Here is an 18,856-nt window from a genome sequence, read left to right as displayed (position 1 = left end):
AAGGGTGTTTGCGTTTTGATTTTTGCAGGGCTATTCAACCCCCCCTTCTAGCCGGCCCAACGGTCCTACAAAAACGTCGGTAATATCCGGCCAATCCCAGAAAACTGCGGATCTCCTGTACTGACTTCGGCTGTTCCCAACCGGTGACACCCTCTATCTTCTGAGGGTCTACTGAAATACCTCTGCTAGAAACCACGTGTCCCAGAAAACCGACTGAGGATAGCCAGAACGCACACTTGCTGAACTTCGCGTACAGCTGATGTCGTCGAAGAATCTCCAAGACTATACGAAGATGCTGTGCATGCTCCTCCTCGGAATGCGAGTAGACCAATATGTCATCAATGAAAATGATAACAAACTGATCAAGATACTCCAGAAATATGCGGTTCATCAAATCCATAAACACCGCTGGAGCATTGGTAAGCCCAAATGGCATTACCAAAAATTCATAATGACTGTATCGAGTACGGAAAGCTGTCTTCTGAATATCTGAGTCTCTGACTCTCAGCTGATGATATCCGGATCGCAGATCAATCTTAGAATACACTGATGTACCTCTGAGTTGATCAAACAAATCCTCGATCTGTGGTAAAGGATATTTATTTCTGACGGTCACTGCATTCAGCTGTCTGTAGTCAATACATAACCTCATGGTGCCGTCCTTTTTCTTGATGAATAACACCGGAGAACCCCATGGAGAAACACTAGGGCGAATAAATCCCCTATCCAAAAGCTCCTGAAGTTGAACCTTCAGCTCGTTCAACTCTTTTGGTGCCATACGATACGGAGCTTTCGATGCCGGTGCGGTTCCCGGAATCAACTCAATAGCGAACTCCACTGGCCTTCTGGGAGGCAAACCTGGCAGCTCCTCTGGAAATACATCTGGGTACTCCCGGACTACAGGAACGTCGGAGAGTTGTGAACTGCTGCTGTCCTCAGTACTGATCAAAGATAACAGAAAAAGCAACCTCTGAGCCTGTATCACCGAAATGATCGATAAGCCGTCGTCTCGATGCGGTGAAATCCCACGAGGGTTGGTTCGGAGGCCGAAATGTGACCACCCTCGTCTGGCAATCAACTGTGGCATGATATGCTGACAAACAGTCCATGCCAAGAATAATATCAAAATCGACCATTTCTAATACTAAAATATCCACTGTAAGTATTAGGTTGCCAAAATCTAACGGGCAACCTCTCACCTCCTGGGTGACGTCCAATGAATCACCGGACTGTAGGGAGACAGTCAATTGCTGGGGTCTGAAAGTGGGTAATCTACCAACCTCCCGCATAAAAGTGCGAGATATAAATGAATGCGAGCTACCTGTATCTATCAGTGTATCTGCAGATAAGGCATAAATAGAAATCATACCGCGGAAAACGGATCCATCGGCTCGCTGCGCATCCTCTCTGGTCATCGCATGAACACGTCCAGTCTCTGGCGGAGGAGGAGGTAACGCTGCCAACGGCTGCTGCGGCTGGGCAGAAGCCTGCCACTGAGGCGGTGCTGGATACTGCGCCAGAGAAGACTGAGAGGACGGTGTCTGATACGGTGCAGCTGGCTGGGACTGAGTCTGGTACTGGCCTAAAGGCTGAGACTGCATCTGATACTGCCCTTGCGTCGGATAATAAAGTCCTGGAACAGAACCCTGGGGTGCTATGGAAGCACTGGAGTACTCCTGTCCAAGCATGCCAAATGCCGCTGCTGCAGGTGAAGCACTCCGCTGCTGGTCGTGCGAAGGTTGGGCTCTTCGCCCTCCTCGATAAGTTCCGGACTGACCGGACTGCCCTCCAGGATCAGACCCTCCGGAAGTCATATGCTGAGTCTTCTGCGGACAATCTCGGCTCTGGTGCCCAGGCAGTTTGTAATGAAAGCAAACTGACTGTCCCAGAGAACAGACTGAAGTGACATGATCTCTGGACCCACATCTGAAACAGCGAATGTCGCTGGCGGTTTGTTTCCGGCTCTGCTGGGAAGACCGGAAACGTCCTGAAGAAGACTACCCTGATTTATGAGGTTTACGTGATACCCCAGATGTACCCTGATCTGATCGACTACGCCTGCTCTGCTGTGGTGTAGCCTGAGGCTGCTAGATCTGTCCAGATGTCTGACTCGACTGTTTCCTTTTCCTATCCGGAAAAACTCTCTGCTGAGCTGACTCAATAATGAGGGCTCTGTCCAACATCTCCGCATAAGAGGTGATACCAAGACCGACAAGTCTTAGTTGCAAATGTCCATCCAACCCCTGAATGAACTGCTGCATATGTGAACTGTCCTCAGCAACTAGCTCCGGACAAAATCTGGCCAATCTGTCAAACTCTGCATTATACTCGGTCACTGTCCGATTATTCTGTCGCAAACTCAGGAAATCCTGCCGACGAGCCATCTGATAAGCTCGTGGAAAGAAACGGCTCTCAAAAGCCTCTCTGAATCTGGCCCAAGTGATGTTCTGCTCACCGATGATAGAACGCTGGGTAAGCCACCAAGTGTCGACCGCGTCCCGTAAGTGAAAAGCAGCCAGCTCTGCTTTCTCCCACTCGGAGCAAGCAATATAAAAGAAAGTCCGCTCCATAGTCTCAATCCAAGACAAGGCCACACTCGGATCTCTGTCTCCTCGGAAGAGTGTGAATCGACTCTTCATCGATTCTGCCAACACTGGAATCCTGGCTCGTGCCGCGGCAAAGTCAGTGAGGTGTGTCGGAACAGCTGTCGGAACTGGCGGAACCACTGGAGCTGGTGCTACAGGTGGTACTGCTGCATAACCTGGAGGAGGTACTCCCGGTGCTACTGGGTAAATTGGAGCATATGCTGTCGGTGGCACTGTAGGGTGAACATAGGTGGCCGCGACTGGAGGTACAGTAGGTAATGGTATCGAATAAGGAGTAGCCGGTATCCCTAATGCAGGTGCTGCTGGGTACACCGTATGTACTGGGAGCACAGGTGTCGCTGGTGTCGAGTACACTGTAGGCCCAGGTGGCGGTGGTGCCGTGTATGCCATAGGCTGGGCTGGAGCTGGTGTCGGAAATGTCAACGGTACCCCTGATGATACCGGAAATACAGTAGGAGTAGGTACACTCGACATAACCGAGGTAGGTACCTCTATAGGAGCCGTCGGAGTCTGAGAGCCCGACGCGCCCGCAGTATGCTGAGTCTGTCCCTGACTGACAGGCTCATCAACAATAAGCATTTCTGGCATATCCAGAGATCCCGTGGTCCTCGCACGTGGTCGTCCAACACCACGTCTCGCAGCAATACGAGTAGATTGTCTCATATCTGTTAAATTAAATTACAGATATTACTACAAGTATAAAAATCATAAAATAAACATCATACCTAATTGCTATCTGGAGATGTTCCATCGCTGTCCAGTCCCCAATTTGACCTCAAAATTTCGAACGAGAAAATCATCGGAAATCCATAATAAATCCGAAACGGAAATCCGAAACATAACCATATCGAAAATCTCAAAATGCCCAGTTTGACTCGCAAACCGGGCTAACCCAAATATCCAGAATACCAACAACAGATATCCGATAAATCTCCAGAACACCAAAAGCAAGTATCATAACCCTACTCTGATACCATAAATTGGTATCAGATAAATCTCAAAAATCCAACACACGGAAACCAACCAAGTATCGCCAAACTTTTGCGCTCTGATACCACTAAATTGGTATCAGGTTATCCCAAATATCCAAAATACGAAAACAACGATCGCAAAACTTAAGCTCTGATACCAAATACATTGTCACGCCCCAGAGGAGTCCCTGTCCGAACAAATTTCGGCAGCATCTCCCCTGTACGGCGGACAATCTGAAACTTCTACATAACACATATACCTCAGCCACAGGCGGCTGGAATTATAACAATAAATAAAAACAATCACCACGCAGTTTATATAGATATTCAGCCTCTGACTGTCACAACCACGCAGTTAATAATAGTAATCACAAACAATAGTACTCTGACTCGAAATCCACCCTACTCAACTACACTCGTAAAGCTCAAATCCGACGAACTCACCTCTTCTGCCGTCCAGGCAGGCATGTAGTAGAATAAAATCCAAATCATACCAAAAGTCCATCAAACGGAAGGATTCCATACAATATCCATATGTAAAATCCAAAACAAGACTAAAACAAAGTCTGATAGAGAAAAGCTAAAATAAAATAACAACTCAAAGCTAGCAGAGGACTAGCACTACGTGCTGTGGGAACCAGCGACTGGAACTGCTCCTGACAGCCTCAACCTGAAAAATATATCAACAATGGAAGCGGGGTGAGTCCAACACTCAGTAGGTACAACTGATATGCATAATAAAACAAATAACAGACAACACTAATCATGCGTACAGTCTCCTGAATATGAGAAGGATAAATGCAACTGAAACGAAATCAGGAGATAACTGTACTAACCGGAATCAAAGTACAAAGGTAACAGGGTCGTCAGACCGGGGAAATCATAATCCTGTATGCATGTCAATCATATGCATCCATATAAATGCAGCAAGTAAATGCAGCAATCACAAACAATAAATGCAATAAATGCATATGGTGACCGTGCACTCTGACATCATTGCTCCTGATGAGCGACCGAGTGGACGGGATGCTGTCGGAGTACTCCTGTCCTCTGACCCCAAATCATAAATGAGGGAGCTCAATGCTCTCATCTCCCGGTACACGATGACGGGGAGGATATCTCTGCCGGCTACCACGCTAAGTCTTCTGACCAACGGAGCCAAACAGAGTCCACCATCTGCCGGCTACCACGCTGCTACACTAAATGCCAACGGAGCCAAACAGAGCGGAACTGACTGCCGGCTACCACGCTGAGTCACCTGACCAACGGAGCTAAACAGCAGAACCACCACACACCTGCCTGATATACCACTAACCCATGGGTGGTGGTGGTGTGTGCAGTACATGTAACTGGCGATGGGCTCAACCATAGTGGAGCCGACAATCGCACAGCATGCAATCATGATGCATGACACTAAGCATGACAATCTCATGAATAACATAGTAATGACCACATAAATAATACAAAGTGTGTACCACTGGAAGATGTATCAGATAGAAGGTACACAAATCAGATAGGGCATCAAATAAACCCTAGATCCAGAAGATAACATTACATGTGGTTGGGTCACTACCTAAAGCATATATGATCAGGTAAATAATATGCAGTGCAGAATAAATAAACAAGCAACCATGTAACTATCATGTAGTGACCAACCGAACAAAATGATTACACGATCACTGCTATATGTTAAACATATTATTATGCATATCAAAGACATAAGTCAAAGTACCCGCCTCCGATAAAATGGTGAAAAATCTGACTCCGAGATACTCGTCTCGCGTCAAAGTCCTGTGTCACATATAAATAAATATATTTTATTTAGCTACGATTTACATAAATAGCTAAACAAAAATTCCTAAAACTATTTAGGGCAAAACCCTAAACCAAAAAAACACATAAACATAATCAATATACACATGATCGTCTAACTAAATCCTCTAATTCAAAACATGATCTACAACAGAACTCAAATACACCTAATCCTTACCCTAATTCACAATCCAAAAGATTACGGTGAAGGTTGCTTGCTGCTGAAATTTGAACAAGCAATTGTTTGTTGATCCACAACACACAGAAACCCACTGAAATTCTTCCTTCAATTCACAACCCTCACTTCTGTGGACTAAGCCTACTGTTGCTGATCAAATAACACCACAGCCCCACTTCCTCACCAATTCCGTGACCTAAGTTAGTAGCAAAGAGAAGATCACGATCAAGATTGGAGATTCCTGCCAAGAATTAACCTAATTCCAACTAACTTACCTCCCAAGATCGATTAGGGCACGTGAATTGAACACATGGTGCCGGCTTGATCAAACTGACAGAGAGATCAGTGAAGGGGGTGCTCTGCCGAGGTGCGTCCGTGCAGAGATGGCCGAAGAAGAGAGGAGACACAAGCGGTCAGCAATCGGGCGGCGCCGGCATTGAAGTCGGCAGTGTACAACAGGTGTGAGGCTCGGCGATGTGGCGGAGATGCTAGGGCTTGGCGGCAGGCCGGCGCTAGATCTAGGGCACGCAAGTTCGGCGGCTCGTGAGAGAAACTCGGCTGCTGGCGGTCGAAGGAATTCGGCTAGGGCAGAAGGGAGAAAGGCGGTGCCGACTTCCCTTGGTCCGGGGCTTATTCACGCGTGGGAGAGGAGGAGGGAACCGCCAAGTGGCCGGCGGTTAGGGCAAACAGAGGGCGCGGTGAGGGCACGGGGGAGAAAGGCTCGGGTGCGCGAGGAAAAGAAGCGGAGACGGCGTCGGGGAAAGAAATAAGAGAAAAAGAAAAGAAAAAGAAAAAGAAAAAGGAAATAAAACTTTTCCTCATTAAAACAAGGTAGCCTAAACAGGCTTTCCCCGGGTCCCGTTTTATCCCCGTTAACTTGTCTGTACGAGCTCCGAAAAATTCTCGAAAAATTTTCAAAAATTCTGGAAAATTCCCTTATTAATATTCGTATATTTTCGGTATTTTACACGTGGAGTTCGATCAGCTTCTCCCAAAGCTCTTTTACGTTGGAGAACGGTCCAACTCTGTTGAGCTCCTCCTCGGTCAGTCCGCACTAGAGGGTGCAGGTCGCTCGGGCATCAGCTTCCACCTTCTTGATTAGGGTCGGTTTCCATTTTTTGTAGGGTGTCGGCTTGCCATCTTCGTCGGTTGGCAGTTGTATTCCAGTCTTGATAATCATCCAGGTATCGAACTGGATCTTGAGGAAGGTTTCCATTCGCCCCTTCCAATATCCGAAGTCTTCTCCGGTGAAGAGCGGGGGGCGAACGGTGCTGAATCCCTCTTGTTGGGCCATTGATAATATGCAAAATAAAAGAAAAATAGAAATATTCCAAGACTAGGTCTTGGATTAGCAGTGCGGGAAATAAAGTTAAGAAATAACGAACTCGAGTGGTGTTGCACCAGCCTCGAGCAAAAACCGATTCGAAAAAATAATTAGAATATAACTATTAAGCTAATTCTAATTGACTCCGTAAAACTAAAAATACCATGAAAAAATTTGCGTGATTGGTGTTGCACCAAATCAACGCGACCCCGCTCTGATACCAATTGTTGGATCGAAAGCGCTAGAAGGGAGAGGGGGTGAATAGCGCTCGTGGCTTTCACTATTTTCGAATTCGTAAATCGTACGAGTTTAAGCAGCGGAATAAAGAAAAGGGGACAAAACAACACACAAGGACACGAGGAGTTACTTGGTTCGGAGCCTGTGGCGACTCCTACTCCAAGGCCCGCGATCGTTGATCGCTTCCGGTGGACAACAACTATAAGCTCGAAACAATAGTACAAATTAAGATTTACAATGAGTGCGAGAATGTAAATTATACCGAACGACAGATTCTAAAACAGCGGAGCTCCGGGTCATCGGAAGGTTGCTGCAGTACTTCGGGATGAACTTGTTAGCAGTAGAACGCAGAAGGATCGCTTGTGAATTCTTGTATTAAGCTGCTGCTCGAAGACCCCTTTTATACAGTGCTGGAGGCGCCTCCAAGCCTGTCTGAGGCGCATCCAAGCCGCAGAGTCGCGCGCGTGGATCAGCTCTGATCTGGTTGCACCTTATCCTATTGAAGGCGCCTCCAAGCTGCTCCAAGGCGCCTCCAACGCCTGGTCCAAGGCGCGTTCAGCTTCCTCCGAGGCACCTCCAGCTTCTCTGGACAGCTGGCTTCGGCTAGCACCCGAGGCGCCTCCAAGCCCCATGGAGGCGCCTCGGACACTGTTCATCCGAGGCTAAGTGTGCTTCTTTATTCCTGCAAAATGTGTTAGTCCTAAACACAAACCTTGTAAAACAAAGTTAGCACAAAAACAATATGATAGATATAATTGACAGTCATCGGACTGTCCGAGTCTGACTTCGGATTTCTAATCGGAAACCCTAGGTTGACTCGACGCCTACTGTTCCCTCTACGGGGAATGCGTCCTCACCTATTCCACTCAGGAGATTTACTTGTTGCCAGTGCGATCCTGCAGATCGACTGGACTTTTGCTTAGCGTTCGAAGCTTCCGGACTTTCTGCTGGACTTCCGCTTCCCGGCTAGTCCAGTCTTTCACCTGGTTCGCGACACCAGGACTTTCCACCTAGGGTTACTCCCCTAGGACTTTTGCCTGAAGCTCTCGACCTGCCAAGACTTTCCGCATAGGGTTACCACCCCCTATATCTTAGAGTGTATACTGAAAGCCTAAGCTTTTGTAAACATTAATTTTGAATAAAGAATCACATTTGGTCAAATTATCTACATTTATTTGTAGTTGTTCAATTAATTTATATTGTAGATAACATAGTATGTGGTGTCACATACAGAAGATGATGTTATCAGTACCTTATAAATTATAAACAGTAGCTCACGACCAAAATGGAAAGGAACAAACCATTGGAAGGTCGTAGTGTAATTAGGAATTAGTTTATCTTAACTATATAATTACACTAGTACACTTAGAGTGTATTGAGTAGGACCATTAGAGGTCGTTTCTTTTATACTGACTTTATAAAGGAACAAAGACTTCAGTTATTATGGAAGTGTGTGCTCTTAATCCTAATATCATAATAAGCACATATATTTGATATTTATTTCTTTAATTTATCAATGGGTGAGATTTAGTGCGATAAATCAATAAGTCCGATAAGTTGGGAAATGATATCACTTATAGTGTGTGTTGTTGATTATAGAAGGAAACTGTGTCCTAGTGATCTAGGTTGATAATGCCCCCAAGAAGAGCTCATAAGGATTGTCATGTTAAACTCTGCAGGTGGACTTAGTCCGACATGATGATAAGGTTGAGTGGTACTATTCTTGGACTAAGATATTAATTAAATGAGTTGTCAGTAACTCACTTAATTAGTGGACATTCGACATCTTAAACACAGGGAGACTAACACACTCATAATAAGAAGGAGCCCAAAAATGTAATTTGGGATTGGTGCGGTAGTTCAATAATAGTTCTCTAGTGGAATGAATTATTATTGATAAAATTAAATTGTGTGTTCGGGGCGAACACGGGATGCTTAATTTTATCGGGAGACCAAAACCAATTCCTCCTCTCGGTCTCTATCGTAGCCTCTTATTTATAGAGTACTATACCACATTCATACCCATGGTGTAGGGGCCGGCCAAGCTAGCTTGTGGATCAAGCTAGGGCCGGCCAAACCATTGGTTCATGGGTGGCCGACCCTAGCTTGAACCCAAGCTTAGGTGGCTGGCCCTATTAAATTAAAAAAGAATTTTAATTTTAAAATTTTCTTATGTGGAAGATATAATTTATTGGAGAGATTAAAAATTAAAATATCTCTTTTATAAGATTTTACAAAAGATTAAAGAGAGAGATTAAATCTCTTTCCTTATTTGTAGATTGGAAAGATATTTTATTTTTCTTCTTTGTAAATTATTCACATGTTGAAAAATTAAAATTATAGAAATTTCTTTTATCAACTATGAAGGGATTTTAAAGGAAAATTTTATTTTTTAAAATTTCCGAAGACAAATAAGGAATTTTTAATTGTTGATTGAAAATTGTCTTGTTTGCTCTCCATGAGGTGGCCGGCCATGACATGTTTAATTGAGAAATTTTATTTTATTTTTCTTAATTAATTCATGTCAAGGAAAGTTAAGGAAATTTTATTGTAATTAAATTTCCTTATTTGCCAAAGCTAAGGATTATAAAAGAGGGGATTGGGGTGCCTTCATGACACACAACTTTTATTATTCTTCTCCCTCTTTTCTTCCTTGGTGTGGCCGACCCCTTCAAGATCTCTCTTCTCCTTGTTGTGGCCAAACCTCCTCTTCCTCTAGGAGATCAAGTGGTGGTCGGATCTTAGCTTGGAGAAGAAGGAGAGAAAGCTTGCATCCCTTGGAGCTTGGTTGATTGAAAAAGATCTTCATCCTTTGGAAGTCTTGCCTGACCGAAACTTGAAGGAAGAAGAAGAAGGTGCTAGGTGGATCTCATCTCGGAAGATTGTTGCCCACACAACGTCCGAGGTTAGAAGAAGAATACGGTAGAAGACCTAGAGGTTTTTGCTTGCAAAAGAAAAAATATACTAGTATTTAATTTCTGCATCATACTAGTTTTACTTCTTTGTAAAAATACCAAATACAAGAGGCATGCGATTCTAGTATTTCGAATTTGTTTTCGATGTTGTGTTCTTTTGTTTTTTCTTTTCCTTGTGATTTGATTGTTTTTTTCGGTTGACCTAAAGTTATTTAAGGAAATTAAATATTAGCTTTCCTTAAAAGTCTTTATCTAGGCGGTGGTGGTTGTTCCCATATCCAAGAAGGCCATGTGCCTCGCCATGCAGTTCTGGAAGCCAATTTTGAAAATTAATATTTAATGGAATTAATAACCTAGGTGATTTTGATCAAACGTGTTAAGTTCCGCAGGAGATCCAAGTCTAAACCTAAAAGAACAAATAGATTAAACTTTGGATCAAACGTGTTAAGTTCCACAGGCGATCTAAGTTTAATTTAAAAGAACACATGGTAGCTAGGAAAAGGTTCAGACCTTTGTACAAATTTTTGTACAGTGGAACCATTAAGTTTTCCGAGTAGCAACCAACACTATGACCTAGGGTTACCACCTCCTAGGGTTTTCCACCTGCCTAACCGCAGCTAGGACTTTTGCCTAAGTACACTTAAAGCTTTTCCTACAAGCTAATTCAACATGTTAGATCACAAAATAACTTAATTTTGAATTCCTTTGCCATTATCAAAACAACGGTTGATCGTCGGATGCTTCCCGCGCCAACATTTACTTCAATTTAATTCTTGTACATATGAAGTGAGATTTTATATTTTTACTATAAATTTCTAAGTTATTTTGTTTAACTCATATAACTATTTGATTTAACTTATTGGCCTGAATCACGAATAAAAAAAAATTCATTCAACTTTTTTCCCTAAAAGTAAAGTAACAAAGTATAAATTTTATATTCAACAATTAACGTAGATATATTAATAATACATACAAAGTTAATGGTATTTCATAACTAATGGATTGAGTAGTAGCTCGCAGACCACCTAAAAAAATATTTATTATTCGATCTCTACCTCGACATAAGAAGCCCAATAGGAGCAATACTTGAAATGGTAATCCATAAAGAAACACCTATATTGAGATCAGTTAAAATAAGGCGATACCCAAAAGGGATTACTAAATAACTTACTAGAACCGATATGACTACTATAAATAGTCCAACACTAAACAAACGAAGATCTCCTCTAGACGGGAGAAAATTTTCTTTTAAAAGTAGTTTAGTTCTATCTACCAAAGCTTGAAGAATTCTTAAGGGGCCAACATATTGAGGCCGAATACGTTGTTGTAGTGCTGTAGATATTTCTCTTTCCAACCACACAATTACTAGTACCCCTATTATAATTCCCAATATAAAGATTAAAATGAGTACAAAAGTCCATATGAACCCATGGATCTCTTTTAAGGATTTCAATGTAGAAAAAGAATTGATAGTTTGTGTTGGTTGCTACTCGGAAAACCCAATGGCTCCACTGTACAAAAATTTTGTATGTGATCTGAACCTTTCCTAGCTACCATGTGTTCTTTTAAGTTAAATTTGTATCTCCTGCGGAATTTAACACGTTTGATTCCAAGTTTAACTTATATGTTCTTTTAGGTTTAGATTTGGATCTCCTGCGGAACTTAACACGTTTGATCCAAATCACCTAAGTTATAAATTCAATTAAATATTAGTTTCCAAAATTAGCTTCCAGTGCTGCATGGCGAGGCACTTGACCTTCTTGGATATGGGAGCAACCATGACCGACTAGACAAAGCCTTTTAAGGAAAGTTAATATTTAATTTCCTTATATAACTCTAGGTTAACCAAAAGGAACAATCAAATCACAAGGAAAAAAGAAAAAGAACACAACATCGAAATTAAATTCGAAAAACAAGAATCGAATGCCTCTTGTATTTGGTATTTATACAAAGAAAAATTAACTAGTATGATACGAAAATTAAATACTAGTTATACCTCTTCCTTGTATGCTAAAAACCTCGAGATCTTCTGCCGTATCCCTCGCCTTCTCTTAGACGTCGTGTGGGCGACGATCCTCCAAGACGAACACCACCCGGAAAGCTTCTCCTCCTTCTCTAGAATTCGGCCACCACCACCACAAAGGAACAAAAGAGAGCAAAGGGAAGAGAGGGAGAGGGGCCGGCCACTTGATGATCTCCAACAACACAATATCAATTGTTATGTTTTTCAAGGCCTCCCCTTCCCCCCCTTTTTATATTAGTTTCCCAACGGAAAATTATGGAAAGAGTTTTATAAAAAATTAGACTCATTCCTATTTCCTTTTACTTTTTTCTTTTTCTTTCCTTTTATTTAATCAATCCTAGATTGATTTATTAATTAAACAACTATTTGTTGATGTTTAATTATTTGACCGGCCCCTTGCTTAGGCACCAAGCAAGGTGGCCGGCCACTTATTAAAAGGGAAAGAAAGAAAAATTTTTTATAAAATTTTAAAAGAAGAAAACTTCTAATAAAATTTTACAAACTCTTTTTTTTTCTAATGTGGATATTAAAAGGAAAGTTTTAAAATTTAAAACCAAGTTTTAAAATTTAAAACATCTCTAATAATATTTCTTTTTAAAAGAAAGTTTTATAAATTTTACAACCCTCTTTTAAAACCTTGTGGCCTAATTTAAATTAGGAAAATTTTATAAATTTTTAAAATCTCTCTTTTTACAAATTGTAAATATATGAGGAAATTTAAAAATTCAAAAACAACCTTCCTAATTTAAATATTGCGGCCGGCCCCCTTGCCCAAGGCAAGAGCCGACCACTTCTAGAGAATATGTGGCCGACCATTGCTTGGTCACCAAGCAATGAACCAACCCCTTCTTGGACACCAAGATAGGCTTTTCTTTGGATGGACTTGAGGCTTTATTGAGGCTACAACAGGGACCTAGAGGAGAAATTGGTTTTGGTCTTCCGATGAGCTTGAGTATCCCGTGCTCGCCCTAAACACACAACTCAAGTTCATCGATAATAACTCATTCCACTAGAGAGTTATTACCACACTACCGCACCAATCCCAAATTACATTATGGGCTCCTTCTTATCATGAGTATGTTAGCCTCCTTGTGTTTAAGATTACGAATGCCCACTAATTAAGTGAGTTATTGACAACTCATTTAATTAATATCTAGCTCCAAGAGTAGTACCACCTAACTTTATTGTCATGTTGGACTAGGTCCACCTGCAGAGTTTAACATGACAATCCTTATGAGCTCTTCTTGGGGACATTCTCAACCTAGATAACTAGGACACAGATTCCTTCTATAATCAACAACACATACTATAAGTAATATCATTTCCTAACTTATCGGGCATATTGATTTATCGAGCTAAACCTCACCCTTTGATAAGTCAAAGAAATAAATATTAAATATACATGCTTGTTATTATATTAGGATTAAGAGCACACACTTCCATAATAACTAAGGTCTAGTTCTTTTACTAAGTCAGTACAAAAAGAACTTACCTAAATGATCCTACACAATACACTTAAAGTGTATCAGTGTAATTTATTAGTCAAGATAAACTAATACTTAATTACACTACGTCTATTCTGATGGTTTGTTCCTTTCTATCTTAGTCGTGAGCAACTATTTATAATTTATAGAGAACCGACAACATGATCTTCTAAGTGTGACTCCACACTCCATGTTATCTACTATATAAATTAATTGAACAATTACATTTAACAAATAAATGTAAACATTTGACCAATGTGATTCTTTATTTGAAAATAAATGTGTCAAAAGCTAAACTTTTAAGTATACACTCCAACACTTTGTACTTCTGTCATATCAATTATCATTTTAAGGATCAACTTCTCCCATAATGATATTTATACTATCTAGTATTATCATGATATCAACCAATTTTATTCTTTTAACTAGCTGAGAAAGAATTTACAAATTTATGAAGCCGGGTGGACGAATTTTCCATCTCCAAGAGAAAATAGTATCGTCTCCTATTAAATAAATTCCTAATTCCCCTTTGGGGCTTTCACTCTTACGTAAAGTTCTTGTTTCGACAATTTAAAATTAGGTGAAGGTTTTTTACTAATAAATATATATTCAAAATCATTCCATTCGGAATTTTTTGCTCCATCAAAGCACAGAACTTTTAAAATTTTATAGGATCCGTCAGGAATTTCTTCTAGGGCATGTTGAATTATTTTTAAAGATTTCCTTATTTCACCCATTAATATTAAATAATAGTCTCCTTCTTTTTGTCATTAGATTTTCCAATCGAATTCATTGTAATACTCATAATTATCAATTTTATGAAGATTTCATTGTATTCCAGAAGTTCATAACATTGGTCCTGATAAATCCAGTTTATCGCTTCCTCCCCACCAATAATGCCCACTCCTTTGACTCCCTAAAAAAAAAAGATTTTGTATAATAAAATTTTGATATTCAAAATCCCACTTAAAAAATAATTACAAAAATTTAAACATTTAGCTATCCAACTATAAAGTAGATTGGCTGTTCCGCATCAATGTAGAAATAATTATGCATCATTTGTAGCTATATATTTTTAATTAAATAGTAAGATTTATTATAAAAGGATGTAGGTTAATTAACTACTAAGATTATACTGTTTTTTTATGTCTAAATGATTACAATATTTATAAACATTTGAGTTAAAAATTCATTTATGTCCATAAAATTATACAAATAAATAAATAAATAAATTTGAACATTAAAAATACATTTTCTAAACATATATCGTAGGTAAATTTTAAATTCTCCTCTTGAGATGATATGATAGTTGAGACATGAAATATTATCAGATGAGTAATTTTTAAATTAAGTTACTTATCAACTTTTATAAATATTTTATTTTCTTTATCTTTTTAATCAAACACAAAGGGAAATCTTGACGCAATGATAAAATTATTATTTGTGACCAAAAGATCATAGATTTAAATCCTAAAAATAACATCTGATAAAAAATTCCGTACAATAAATCTTTTTCCAGAATCCTACATAATTAGAGCTTCATGCACATGATTATCTTTTGCCTTTTTATCTTTTTAATCAAATACATAAATATTTAATACTCTGTTAATTCTTTACAATTTCAAATTATTTATTATATGTTAAAAAATTAGTAATAAAAGTCATCTGAAACAAATTGTATCAGTAGCTCAGCATTGAATATAATTGCGAAAAGAAATAAAAAAATGCGTCTTAATTTGTAGAATGATTCAGGAGAAGAATTATTACTCCCCACTATTCTATTCTCAGTCTCATTTATATTTTTCATGTAAATACTAAATTGAGAGTACGTCTATAAATCCGTAACTATTATATATAATTATAGCAACTCAGATTTTATATTTATTATAGAATTATCATATAATTATAATATGAAAGAATAATTACTATAATATAAATATTAGGTAAATTTTAAAATATTATAATTTTTAACTCGGATTTTACCACAAAATATATAATATATCAAATCAAAATTTATTTAAAGATGCATATCTGTTATTAGTATAATTTGTAATAACTTAATCTTAGGCCCACAAATATTATTTAAAGTATTTTATAAGACTTTGAAATTTTTTATTTTTTTTTAATAAAATTATTTTTTATGTTATAGTAGTTATTAAATCATAGTTGAGACAATTATAAATTATAACTAGTGTAATAATAGCAGTTATGAAATTGCAACGTGATAGGTAAAATTTAGGAGGGAGATATAGATAGGATAATAATATAAATAGATAATTATGTAAAATGTGATTGGATGCCATTTATTTTTTCAAAGTAATATGTCTGATTTTGAAAAATTAGAGGCATTTTTTTAATAAATTTTTATAAGTAAGTAAATATGAAGAATAGTAATTTCTCGGATATGAACCCATTGAACATATTGCTTTTGTTACTTTTCGCGATATATAATTATTTCGGTCAAATTCTCTGATACGCAATCGATCCGGGGCATCAATCACGCTTCCTTCGAATAGTAAAGGCCAGGTCCCACATATTCTTGATCATCAACCCTATGTTTCCTGTACCCTGTTATCGAAGGAACATGCGACGAGCTGCACTCATCATTACGAACCCGAAAGGCGGGGCGCAGCGAATCCTCGCTTCTCCCATGGCGATTCCAAGGAAGCGAGAAGGGAAAGCAACGCTGCGCAGTGACCGGAGGAAGAGGGAGCGGTCGCGACAGAGGAGGAAGACAGCACTTCTCACTCCCGGATCCTGCCATCGATCGACCTCCTCTTCTTAGGAGAGGAGAGAGACGTTTGCAGCAGAAGATTAGCACCATTTGGAATCCTCCACTGTTCTGTTTACCTGGAGGAACCAAATATCGAGAAGCCACGGAGGTCAGATCTTCTACTTGTAGATCAATTCCTCTCCGTTTTTGTTTTCATTTTTGTCTTTGCTTGTCGATTTACCTACTATTTCATACGATGGACTCATAAGAATCCTTTTTCCCTCTTCTGCGTTGGTGAGTCGCATGCAAAGTTTAATCCAAAAGGGGGATCGGATCGACAGATCGATGAATGTTTATGTTGATATATTATCGTAATATTATGACTTTGTTTCTCTTTGACTATATGGATCCGTAAATTTTATGGAATTTGGCTAAATTTTATCTATTCAATTTTGTTAGTTATTTCATGGAAGCCTCAAAGATTCACATTGCCACTTTGTATGCAAAATGCCCGGATTTCATGTGTTTCTCTACTTGTGCGTCACAAACAAAAGAGAAATAAAGGAGTTTTGCTAGTCAAGTTTTACCTTCCATTGATGGTAAATGAGAATTTGTTTTTTGTTAGGTTGATTACAAGAGACAAATAAAAGCTAAAAGCACATATTAAAAAGGTTGTGTTCATTACTATGTTCCTCAAGAAATGCTAGTTCCATCTATTCTGACTCAACTTCTAATACATGTTATTTTGATAGCTTTTATTCAGTCACCTTGCTTAACGATTCATCTAGGAAAATCAGATATAGGTATGAAAAATATCGTAAATTTCACCTTAAAACTTGTGAATTGATACATATAACTATGATTTAAACATATTATTATGTAAAATTAAAAATGGATCCTTTATTTATAACAGGATCAAATTTGGTCACATTTTAGGACCTGAAGATTATTAAGGGTCAAACTTGGCGAATTAGGGTAGTCTCTTGTAAGGCCATTGTCATGGCAACAATGAGCCATGCTAGTATTTGCAGTGTATCCATTGATTAATCAATTGTGCATTATGCTAGCAACTTCTAATTCTCTGGCAAATACATCCTTTTTAATCAATTCGTTGCATCAGCATTCAAGTAATGCCCTTTAATTTCACCTGTTTCAGCCTGCCCTTTTCAAATGGCTGTGCCAATTTTTGTGAGGCCTAATGGTCAGTTTGCATATAAGTTATCTGTTTTTTCCTATAAAACAATTTTTTTAAGTTAGTACAATGAAATAAATCAGTCACGATACAATTTCAATTCAGGTTAGGAGGATTTTGCGATGTTTGTAACACGTTAGAGCCAAGGTAATCTAATGGCTCAAAGGGAGGTTGTAATTATGAAGGAAGTGCTTCAACAGCATATCCTCATAAGAAAACTTTACATGGAAATAGAGGAGGAAAGAGACGCTTCAGCAACTGCAGCAAGTGAAGCTTTAGCCATGATCCTCAGACTTCAAGAAGAAAAGGCAGCAGAGAAGTTGGAAGCATGTCAGTACAGAAGGCTAGCAGAGGAAAAACTTCACCATGTCCAACAATCTTTAATCATTCTTGAGGAAGCAATGGAAGACAAGGAAATTGAGATTTCAATGCTTAATCACCAAATTCAGGTATATAAGAGAAATTTACTAAATAATGGTATCAATGATCTTGACATTGAAAATATCCATTCACACGGAGATGATATAAATAATGGCATCAGCGATCTTAACATTGAAAACTTGTATCAACACGGAGATATTCATGACCGTGATACTGTGGACACCTCTTTGCCTCCATTAAAAACAAGTAGGTTGTATTCTGAGTTCTATAGCAATGAGAATAGTCCGTGGGAGTCTTCTAGGCAAACAATCTGGAAAACCATCGGTGGCAACATAGATCAGATTAGTGAGAAAGACAAACAAGTTTCGAATTTGCTCAAGGAATCCAAACCAGAACCAACCACAAGTAACAGGCCATCCAGTTCAGGACAAGATACTTCATCTGGTTATTCTTCATGTCATTCCAAACTTCAAACCGACGCCTACCCAGATGTTAAACGCATTCCAGATTTCCCTGCTCTTAACAATTTACAGAATCAAAATGAATCTGACAGAAATGCATTTCATGTGGCTTGTGTCCATGATATATTTGAAGTCCCAGAAAGTGACAAATATCACACAACCAATGAATCAAGCAAGTATATCACAGAAGAATCTACGGTAGAAACTAAGCCTTGCATTGATAAACAAGACATGGCATCAGAAGGAACTGTAGATGGTCAAATGATGGAATATAACTCCATGATCATGGATTCTACAGATGGAACTTGGAAATTGAGAGCAGAGTTTGAGAATATAAAATGCCAACTTCAGCAAATTGACTGTGAAAGCTTGATGCAAATGGAAGGATATGATAGGAAAAATGAGCAGTTGAATTTGTTGAGTGAGATTTATAAGCAGTTGAGTGCAATAGAATGCCACCTGAAAGAATCCAAATCCAAGAGTTCCCCTTATTACAATTCCCATTTGGTTGCTGTTATGGAGGTAAACTTTTTCTGCTATTTCTAATTACTATTTTAGA

At 39.2% G+C, this 18,856-nt stretch overlaps 1 protein-coding gene and 1 pseudogene across 2 annotated transcripts; one reads left to right on the top strand and one right to left on the bottom strand.

Annotated features, from left to right (window-relative positions):
• Positions 1 to 13,898: 13,898 nt before the first annotated feature.
• On the bottom strand, positions 13,899 to 16,314 carry LOC121994913 (annotated as a pseudogene).
• Positions 16,130 to 18,856, top strand: LOC121996533 (myosin-binding protein 3-like). Of its 2 annotated transcripts, XM_042550527.1 has the most exons (3): positions 16,131 to 16,432; positions 17,420 to 17,464; positions 17,561 to 18,856. In XM_042550527.1, the coding sequence occupies exon 3, from the start codon at positions 17,611 to 17,613 to the stop codon at positions 18,841 to 18,843; it is 1,233 nt and encodes a 410-aa protein (XP_042406461.1). In that variant the 5' UTR covers positions 16,131 to 16,432; positions 17,420 to 17,464; positions 17,561 to 17,610; the 3' UTR covers positions 18,844 to 18,856. The 2 variants fall into 2 exon arrangements, with proteins under 2 accessions (XP_042406460.1, XP_042406461.1); XM_042550526.1 differs by lacking the exon at positions 17,420 to 17,464 and having other exon boundaries at positions 16,130 to 16,432.

The sequence above is a fragment of the Zingiber officinale genome, chromosome 6A (assembly GCF_018446385.1).
Source record: "Zingiber officinale cultivar Zhangliang chromosome 6A, Zo_v1.1, whole genome shotgun sequence".
Taxonomy (NCBI): Eukaryota; Viridiplantae; Streptophyta; class Magnoliopsida; order Zingiberales; family Zingiberaceae; genus Zingiber; species Zingiber officinale.
The sequence above is the reverse complement of the archived record's forward strand: the minus strand, read 5'-3'. Positions and strand labels throughout refer to the sequence as shown.